The sequence below is a fragment of the Carlito syrichta genome, unplaced genomic scaffold, assembly GCF_000164805.1.
Source record: "Carlito syrichta isolate Samal-C Ts95f unplaced genomic scaffold, Tarsius_syrichta-2.0.1 Scaffold316475, whole genome shotgun sequence".
Lineage (NCBI taxonomy): Eukaryota > Metazoa > Chordata > Mammalia > Primates > Tarsiidae > Carlito > Carlito syrichta.
This window is the reverse complement of record NW_007260571.1, coordinates 370,470-381,530: the sequence shown is the minus strand read 5'-3', so window position 1 is coordinate 381,530 and position 11,061 is coordinate 370,470. Positions and strand designations below refer to the sequence as shown.

Here is an 11,061-nt window from a genome sequence, read left to right as displayed (position 1 = left end):
TATTTTCTTTTTCATTACAAAATCTAAATAAGGAAGCATTTATATTATCACTGTTTTACTAATGAAAATGACTCAAAATGAATAAGAAATTTAATCACGGTTTTACCCAATTTTCTAAAAATTTTGCTTTAATTTTGAAACAAAAACAATATTATATATAAATTATCATGAAGACTAATATTCAACTTTATCTAAAAATCATTATGAACATCATATTAAACTCTACCCAATACACCTATATATTATACTATGTCAGGTTCTCTAAGGTGTGTTAAATAAAACAACATGCTACGGTAAGACCGCCCCAGGGATGTGGCCAGACACAAGACTATTATGACCCAGTACTATAGAAGAAGGGAGGATATACCAGAAAATAAACATTCACCTGTTTTTTATACCAATATGCCATAAGTAATTACATATATAACCAGTATCACTCTACAAATAAAAAGATTAGAATTGAAATAGCTAAAACTTAGCAATTGTCAGAAGAGGACCAACATAGACACCAATCCACTCAAGAGAATATAAACTCATTTACAGGCATTCATTATCAATAGGGAAAAAGAAATCACCACTGAATTCTGCTACTTGGATAGCAACCTCTCTGACAGCTGCTGAACAGATAAACAAGTGGCAAGCCAAGTCAGAAAAGCTGACATGTCCTTCAGCGGGATGGCAGATAGAATGCAACACCAATGTGGCATGACTCTACCAATCAAAGGGTAGTTCCTTGACATCAAGTCCATGACATGTCAGGGTGGTTCTGATCTGCATAAATAATGCATTTAGAGTCTTGAAAACTGGCTACAGAATAACTGAGACGTACTTCACTAAGAAGAGTCATAAGGCCAGAAATCAAATGGCAGAACCTATCTTATAATCCACTATGAAGTCATGGGGCACTGTGGTCACATTATAAAAAACACAGACTTTGGAGTCAAGAGAGACCTGGGTCCCAAACTAAGTCTGCCACTTACAAACTGGGAAATGTGGGGCAAACTGCTTGGCACTCTGAGTCTCCATTTCCTCATCTGTAAAATGGGAACAATGCCTTACCTTTCTGGCCAAAAATAAACAAGATAGCATAGATAAGATGCATGACACTTAGAAGGTCTTCAGCAAATGACAGCTATTTATATTGTGAATTATTTTATCAGCTTGGAAGTGGTATTCTCAGCAGTATATATAGTCTTAACCAGATATGGGGCAGAAATGTGATATTATGAAAGTTGCTGCAAGGTGAACAGAATTCAGACAAGTACAAAAAACAGCAGAACACTTTTCTAAAGGCACACGGAAGCACAGCCTCAAAGAATGTACTTTTACCTGCAAAATGCTGATAAGCAGCCCTGCCGTCACCCAAGGAAGAGGATGTGTGTTAGGACACCTCCCTTGTGGCAACAGTAGTGGATAGATTGTGAGAATGAAATCCCAGTCCCCCGGTAAATCAGATCTGATCATAGCAATGAGAGCCCTATGCCACAAACCAAGAAACAGTTTTCATAGCAAATTACATCGCAGAAACTGTTAATCATACAGTGGCCTCTTCAATCACATCCACCCTTGCAGCTAGCATCATCACAGGCAGCATCTGAAGGACAATAAAATAAAAAATGCTCCATCAGCCCATTGTGAATAAAGGTGAAAAACCCATGCTGAGAGTTATGAGTACTCACACACAGAGCTAAAAACAGGAAAAGAGTCTTATCTATCAGAGTGTCTGATTAGAAATAGATATTTGAGGGAACATTCAGGGGAAAAATAGCATATTCTCCTTCTGAGAAGTGTTCTGCACATTTGCCCACAGACTCAAAAATAATAGAAAAGAGTGACCCTGATGTTACACAATTTACTTAGATTTTCAAATAGCTTTAGATAAGGCTTTAAGTCCTGGGGTGTTTTATACCCACACACAAAGGTCTCCTTAGCAGAAAGGCATCCAGACATTACGTTGAATCACATCAAACTTTCAAGAGCCATCCACAGAACAAACACCGAGTGCATAATAATATAAAGTCCAAGTTTAAACTTGTGCCATAAGTCTCAGCAGGAGAAAGGATACCAGAGGCAGGTTAAAGAAACATTCAATCATTGCCTAGAATCGCATATGCTGTCTCTTCCAGAATTCCTGCCAGTAGAGGAGACGTGGTAGGGCAAATGCTAATGAAATCCCAAGAGCTCCACCTTTCTCAGACTGAACTGTAGATGAGGGAGCATGTATTCTTTGTACTCTGAGACATCTCTCCTTTCTTCTTTCATTTTCCACAAAGGAAAGGCATGTTAGAGGACTGCATCTGTTTTTATGTACATATGAACAGTGATGTCTCAAGAAAATGAGCCAGTTTGCTCATTTTCAAGATGAAAAAAAATTATATATGTGTATATAACGTATATACACACAAATATACATATTATAGAAGCATATATGCTATATATGCACTTAAGTACTGTGTACACATACACTGTATAATCATAAAATGTAAACACATACATACACATAGACACTCAGATGCATGCATACATACAAGGGAGGGACCAAAAAAAACCCAGAATTTATTTATAAAAATTGTGTATTTATTTTTACATGTTTAAACTTCAGTCACCTTCAAAGTACTCTCCGTGTGATATAATATACCTATCACGACACTTTTTCCACTGCTCAAAACTGTTTTTGAACTCGTCCATTTTGATGCCTTTTAGTGCTTCTGCTGGTTTTGGTTTCACCACATCAGCAAAACATTTCCCTTTGAGGACTTTTTTCATCCAGGGAAATTTTTTTTTTTTTAAATCGCTTGGGGGAAAATCAGGTGAAGAGGGAGGATGGGGCATGGCAGCCATGCCATTTTTGGTCAAATACCGTTGAACACTCAGTGTGATGTGGGCAGTTGAGCTCGTAAATCACCCATCATGAAATGTATAAACGGGCTGGCAGAATCTCAAAAAAAAAAAAATTCACTGAAGTCAAATGTAGCCTCTCACAACAATGCTTACTGGTACACTGATGCCAATGGGTTCCTAGAACATTTACCTAGCAGGGGAAGCATGTACTACAAGAGGTCCGCCCTCCAAAAAATAATTCCTGTTTTTTTAGGGTACCTCCTCATAACACAGTATATAACTTTATTTAGACATACTTAACTTTTTTTGTTAGCACCTCTGCCCAATTTGAAGAAACAGATGGACTTTGTACATGTGAGCACATGTTTCTGGTTACAAGCATCCCATGGTAAATACCCTTCCATGATCAGAGAAGCATGTTCATCCAAGGCAAACAAAAAAACACAGTAAAATTCAGAGAGCGAGACTATTTCAAGTTACCTTTATTTCCTTGCTCTAAATTCAAGCAAAATGTACAATTTCGGAATTGAACAGCTGCTACTGAAAAAAATGATATGGAGTATATATATTTGTGTGTTTTGTATACTACTCAGGTGCTTTAATGATTAATAATATGAGAAAATGCAGCAAACTTATATAACTAAAACTCATCAAGCTAAAAACCCTAATCATAAGAATGCATGTTTTCATAACTCTTTAGAACATTCAAAACGGTCCCTGCCCCTCAGCTGTGGTCAGTGAGGAAGCAACACTGTACAGAAGACAGAATAACAGATGTGCAGCCAGTGGGCCTCGGCTGGGGTCCTACCTTGCCACTCAGCAGGTCTGGGGTATTGGAAATGAGGTTCCTCTTCTATAAAAGGCAGATAATCATAATCATACCTACTTCACTGAGTTGCTATGAGGCATAAATAAGAAAACATTCTGTGAATGCTAAAGCACTTTACAAATAATAAGGAGAAAAATATAGTCTACTCTACATGTGATGGAACAAGGTCATTTCACAGGAAAACTGAATGTGGTCATGTGACAAACAAACTTAGCATTCTGTGACATCCAAATTGGTGAATCACTGATCCTAGGTTGCTTCTCTTAAAACATAATTCCTCATTTTTATTATGTTATTAAGATCATATATTTAAAATACCTTTGAAACTACTTCGGATCTGTGTTTCTGCAATATTATGATGAACTATGTAATATATCTAAGACACTTTAAATATTACATTTAAACTGTGTAAATGAGAAAGGTTGTACAAATATATACATTTTTGTTCATTCTGTCAATTCATTAAATATCTACCATGTTCTCTATCCTGTGCCAGGATCCTGAGGAGATAGCAGAGAAGATGATGAGATTCCTGCCCTTGTGGAGTTTGTAGTCTCCTGGAGAAAAAAGACAATAATGTGTCAAACAGATAAGAAAAGGACAGAATGTATTAAGAGTGCTGTAGAATACAGCTAGAGGGGGTGAGATCAAGTATAACTGAAACTGGGGTGGGAGAGCAGGAGGAAGGCCATGTTAAAGCAGATGGTGAGAGGGGCCCTCAGAGATGACTTTTGCAGGAAGTCTGAAGGATGTGAGGCCAGACAAGTATAATTATAGAGGAAGAACGCTTCAGGCAAAACAGGACCAAGAGAAAGGCTGGAAAGGACACGTCGAAGACCAGTCTGGAGACTATCACAAGGAAAAGAAGATGGCCTTGGGCCACTTTGGCAGAGCCTGAGAACAGCAGACAGAGTAGAGATATTTTGGGAGTAAACTAACCAAGACTCACGATGGACCGGATGTGAGGAAAAAGAGAAAAGGATATAACTTTTAACCTGGGGTACCTGGGAGAATGTTTTGTAAGTAATAATTAGAAAAGGTGAGGTTATCCAGTGAGAGCGAGAAAAATCTAGGTATGATAGATGGCATGACAGAGGAGACTTTTTTTAAAATTTATTTTTAATTATAACAAAATATACATATATAAATTTTACTATCTTAACCATTTTAAGATGTACAATTTAGTACAGGCATTAATTACATTCACACTGTTGGGTAGCCTTCACCACCACCCATCTACAGAACTCCTTTCATACCCACTGAAACTTCAAAATTGAAACCTAGTACCCGTTAAACTCTAATTCCTGATTTCTCCTCCTCTTCCACAGCCTCCAGAAACCACCAATTTCTGTTTCCATGAACTTGGCTACTCTAGGCACCTCATATAAATGGAATCATTCATTCAGTATTTATCTTATTGCCACTGGCTTATTTCACTCAGCCTAATGTCCTCAAAGCTCTTCCATATTGTAGCATGAGTCAGAATTTCCTTTTGAAGGAGACATATATTTTTTATTTATTTTTATTTTTTAAAAGATGTGGAGCATGATTCGGGGTTAAGGATTATGCTGTACCTTCATTATGCAGGTTCCCTAGTTGATGAGCTGTGCCCCTCCTTCCCCGGCAGAATCCCATTACTGCCAATCCCTCCCCTGCCCCCAGGAATTTCCCACTACTGACAATCCTTTTCTTATAGTGTTAAAATAATTGTTCAAGGTCCACTTATGAGTGAGAACATGTGATACTCAGTTCTTTGTTTCTGTGATTGATCACTCAGTATTATAGACTCTAAGTCCATCCAAGTTGCTGTGAAGTTCACAACTTTCAGATATTTTTATGAAGAGGCCATAGAAAGAGGAATGGAACCCAAAACAAAGTCTATCTGGGCCTCACATCGAAAGGGGCAAAGAATAGATGTTTTCTCATGGGGTTATAATTAAAGTGGATGGGGAATAATACATAAGTCTTAGGGTCTGAAAAGGAGGGTTGAGAAGCACCTCTTCCCACAACAATTTCCCCAAGGCACATTGAACAAAGTGAAGATCATCCAAAGACTTTTTCCACATCAAGCATCTAAGGTTTCTCTGGGCCACTGGTGGGACCTTAGTGGAAATCAACATGCTTCAGTTCAGTCTCTCTTACTAAATATGTAGCCAGACCTAGACAACAGCAAAGGAAAAGAAAAATCAACTTTTATACAAGTTTTTTTCCCCAAAGGCTTTAACATAGCACTCTGTAATTTCCAAGCTTATATTTTCAATTCAATCATTTTCCAAGAAAATGGAGGTTATCAAAATGATTGTTATTATCCACAACATTTGGTAACAGAAAAACAACAGGGCCATGCCCCATGTTAGTTTCTATTGCCATACAGAATCAGCTCTCAAACAATTTCTATCACTTCTTTAATTCACCCGGGAGGAGTCTACTGACAACAGCTGTCCTCCACAAAATGGAAATCTTTAATCTCCAAATACTTGAACAAAGAAAAAAATTGCAGAAGACTTTGAAAAGGAAGCTAACAATTTAGATTTGAGTGACTGGGCCATCTATTTTTCTGATATTCTGATTTCCTAATCTCACAGAGGTCTTTAGCTCAGAAGAGAGCTTTCAGAAATGAGAAGGTGAGATTATGACATTATTTTTCAGCTAAGTATTAGTACAAGGTATTTTGTTAAGGTTTTTATTTGCTTACTCACAACAGGCATATTACATTTGATGCTACGTCTGCTGTAGATTGCAAAGAATTCTATGCCTTTATTCCTAACAGGTACTGAGCAAAAATAAAAGCAAAGCAACAACAATATAGAGTTCTTTATAATCTACAGAAGATATAACATCAAATGTAGCATAATTAAACTAAAATAAAATCAATACTCTTCATTAACATTCTACTTCACAAACTTAAGAATATTACCCATGAATATCTAATTGCAGTTTTCCCTCATGAAGTTCTATTTTGAAACCTCTGTCAAACTGAAATTGAGCTCCCTGATCACATTAGTGAGCAGAGTTATTTTAGGAATAAAAGATTCTTGTCTTAAATCATTAAGACATTGCCTTTATGGCACAGCATACTTTTAGCAACTGCTGGAATCACTGTGTCCCAGAAGTCAAAATGAATTGCAGGGTTCGACATCATTTTAGCAAAAGTCAAGGGTTGACAATACGGCAAAGGCTCAGAAACTCAAATTAATGTAAGAGAGGACTCTACAGAAAGTGCTATTTTGGGAATGTTTTATATGAGCAGCATGGTCTAGTCTCAAGAGGCGTGGACCAATAGTCACGAACTCTAAGTCTGATGTTCTGATTCCTTTGCCAACTAGTTATGTCATTACAGGAGTCCCTGAACTTTTTTAAGGCTGTCGTTTCTCACCTGAAAAAAATTTCTTCTCCTAACCCATAGGCTTATGGAGCAGAAAAACAAAATAGAGTAGATACGGGTACTTCAAGAAACAGAAATTGCTAAACCTAAAAGGTATTATTAAGTTAAAATAACCACCAGGTAAAATTCATCAAGTAAAAATCCTATGATAGCCTGCAGTTTAAAAAAAAAAAAAAAAAGGTGGGGGAGAGGGTGGAATGGATACATTGAAACAAATCAGGACAGAGGTGTGGCTATAAATTGAAAGGCTCTTTTTAGTCTAGAGAAACAGCTTTGAAGGGGCGGGGGTTCTAGCTGACTCCCAAACAAACTCAGTCTAAAAGATCTCATGAAGGTGGATTCTGTTTTAGGAACATTTTGGGCAGTCACAGAGTTCTGAAATGGAGGCAAGCATCTCCATCTTAGGATTAGCCTTCCAGAGCCTGGCATGCCTCCTGTTGCAGCTCCTAGGTGGAGATCTCCAACAAGAGCTCTGAGAAGGAGACCATCTGCAACTCCACCAGGGCAGGACTGGGAGAAGCCTGGAGCACAGCTAGATAACCAGGAAGCTTCCAGCTACTAAGCTCAAACAAGGCAGAAAAAAATCTATTTCCTCAGGAAAAGATTTGGAGGAAAGTTTTTCCAGTCATGGCTAACTATGATAATTGCATTTGACATTTTAAGAGCACAACAAAATAGCTAAAACATGTCAATGTAAATGACTCTTGGTAGGTAATATAAATGGGTACACATTCAGAGGCCAATTGCTCCTTTTTTTTGAGGAACTGTGCCTCCAAAGTTTCTCACGGTTGCAAGTTTAAAAAAAGTTTTATAATGCACCATGAATTTTGAGTAGGAATAATTTTTCTAATCTAGTATCCAATATCATAGAAAATAAAATTGCTAAATCCAATTATGTTGAGTAACTTATGTAATAAGACTAAATATTTCTCAACTACATGCAGAGTAAAATTTAACAACTTAAATTCAACCAGCCACCGCTGTTCACTAAATAACAAATGTATGTGATAATAGAACATTAATATTATTACCTTAAGCAGCAAGTTATTTTATGAAATTAAATATGTTGTGGTAAATTAACTCTCCATAGCACCATACCAGTGTAGTCATACATTCTTATTCCCTATACTTGTTTATAAATTATGCACATTACTAAAGGAAAAAGAGGAAGGAGGAAAGGAGGGAGGGAGAGAGTTAGGATTATATTTGTTACTTTGATATAATTGCTGTCTTTGATTGAAATCTCAGACTCGCCACTCAGTAACTATGAAAAAATTACTTAATGGCTTTAAGTCTCAGAGTCCTAATTCTCTGTAAAATAGAAATAGCAAAGGTACCTGCCTCATAGAACTGTGAGAACTAAATAAGTTACTCCATATAAAAGACTTGGCTCACTGCCAGGTACATACGAGTACTCAATCATTCTTATTGTTTATATATCAAACATTTGCTATAAAACAATCTCACTGTTTTCAATATCTTATTGATATCATTAAGAAGAGTTGAAAAGTTCAATAAATATTTATTAGCCCTTTCTTATATCTTTTGCTGTCTTTCTAGCAGAAATCCCTAAAGTCTTATTTAAAAAGTTACCTTTTTTTTTCAAAAGTAACAACAAAAACTTTTGTAATTGAGGTGGGAGACTTCTAACAATAATTCTCAGGATCAGAGAAGGGAGCAGGCATAATCTTCACTCTCCTCCTGGTAGGAAAAGCTGGCAAATATGGAGGAAGGCATCATGCTACGGGATCAGAGAGCAAAAGTGTAGCTTTAGGCATCTGGTCGGCTGGTTTGGAACCCTTGACTACTGCCCATGAAGGGAGTTTTGCGGGTTGCCTGTTTTTTTTAGGTGGTGTGTGGGGGGGTGTAGTTGGGAAATCATATCATTGCATCCTTAAACCAGAAAACAAAACATATAAACAGAAGTATGGAAGGTGAGAAAGAATAACACATAATAAATGACTGCTGTCCCTAACCTAATGGAAAAGATAGACACGTGACTATAATCTAAGACAGACTGAGATGAGTACCATTTTAGAGATGCCAGGAGTCCGGTGATAACATGCAAGATACTGACTTAGTAACAGGCTCTCATACACTGGCCCAAAGGAGAACAAGAGACCAGGAAGGCTCTTTGCAAGACTCTTAATTCCTTGTATGCAGGAACCACATTTATCTTGTTTCCCCACAGTGTGCCCAGCACTTAGTACACAGCTTGGAAATTATGAGCACTGATGCAAATGTGTTGAGTGAATGACTGGGTAACTGAATGGATACAAGGTGATGAGCCTAGGGTGTGAAAAGATGGCACTACCAAGAACTGCAATGGGAAATAAAAGACAATGCTAGTCTGCAGCAGGGAGACTGAAAAGGATAAAAAGTTTGGTTACTAATGCAGTAAGTTTGCTGATGCTTCTGCAGGACACAGAGTTAACAATGACCTTCAGGAATGCAGTCTTATTAGAGAGGTGACAGAACCTAGCACAAATGGGATTCAGTGTATTAAAAATATAGTCTAGATTTCACGCTTTTAAAGATACTTTGCTCAGGGTACACTCACATTCAACTTTTCTTTTCTACCCACTATCTTGAGAGATAGTCACCATTTAGCTTTACCATCTTAGCATTTTACTACTTAGTTTGTCATTCTCCAGTCAGGAAATGTCACTGTTCAAACCTATTTCTTGATTACCTATGTAAAATTCTGAGATTCTTCTGAATTATTTTATTAATCTTCTAACTTCATCTACTGAAAAACTTATTTCCTAAGTGTTAATAAGTCTCTCCTTTAGTATTTGGTCCAATTCCAATATAATTTATCTTTTGAAAATATTCTTTTATATAAAACCTAGTCAATAAACTTCAGTAATCTAGATAAAAGATCCAACCTAGTTTTAACTTCATCAGACGTGCTCAATAAGGCAGTAATGTCTTTTCCCAGAGGGAGACTCCAACTTTCCCTATTCTCTACTCCCTCCCCATAAAAAAGAATTCCTAGTCTCCCAAAAAAATCAAGGACGAAGTCCTAACCATGAGCATCTGATGGGAATGATGCTTGGAAACAGAGAGATTCACTCCAAAACAAGATATTTCAGGTAGAAGGGATCTCCAGGGGTCTGTAGAGTGGTAATCAGGCTAATGTATGGAAAGATATTTTTAGGTACACTCTCCAACCTCATAGAGATGGACAACCAAGATATTTGTGCCAAAAGGAAGAGTGAGATCTATTCTACAAAGATTTACAAAGGTAGATTATAGTTCCAGGGCAAACGTAATCCTTCTTCTTTGAGCATTTGAATAAGTAGTACTTACTCAAACACCCTCAAGCAAAGTTGGCCAGTTTAAAGGCCCCATGGATCAATATGGAACCCAAAGTCAGCCCTCATTACAGAGAAGAAGGCTTATGGCTACCTCACTGAACCACCAAAAAAACCCATGCTGGCTACCTAATTTTAACCCAAACTAGCTTTTTATTCTTTATTCTTTCGTAATCACAATTATTAAAAAATTCCAAGCATACATAAAGGTATAAAAAATAGTATAATGTACTTCCATGTACTCAACACTCAGCCTCAAAACTATTAATTCATGACCAACAATGTGTTCTATCTGCCCCAATCTATTTTCCTCACTCAAATAATTGTTTAAAAATTCCCAGACATCATAACATTCCATCAATAAACATTTGGTGTATATCTCTAAGAGACTTCCCAGGGTTGATGACATTGAACTGAAAGGACTCACCAAATGTCAAACAGAACCACAACGTGACCCAACCTTGTGAAATTCCAAATACTAAAGATAAATAGAATATTTAAAACTCTTCAAAAGAGAGAAAAAGAAGACTGTTGCAAAAGGAAAAGAATTAGGTATCAGCCGGACTCGGTGACTCAGCCTGTAATTCCATGCCTTTGGGAGGCTAAGGTGAGTGGACTGCCTGAGCCCGCGGGTTTGAGACCCGCCTGGGCAGGCGAGACCTCATCTCTACAATAAATCAAAAAATCAG

The 11,061-nt window shown here is 37.3% G+C and overlaps 1 protein-coding gene across 1 annotated transcript in view; it reads right to left on the bottom strand.

The window, feature by feature from the left end:
- Positions 1-4,158: 4,158 nt before the first annotated feature.
- The window catches only part of LOC103277093 (heparan-sulfate 6-O-sulfotransferase 3-like), a gene marked incomplete at its 3' end in the record, with an annotated part of 93,398 nt that continues 86,495 nt past the window's right edge, over positions 4,159-11,061 (bottom strand). Inside the window, exon 4 of the mRNA XM_021707269.1 lies at positions 4,159-4,227. Within this exon, the coding sequence (XP_021562944.1) occupies positions 4,159-4,227 (69 nt within the window). The remainder of the gene's footprint in view (positions 4,228-11,061) is intronic.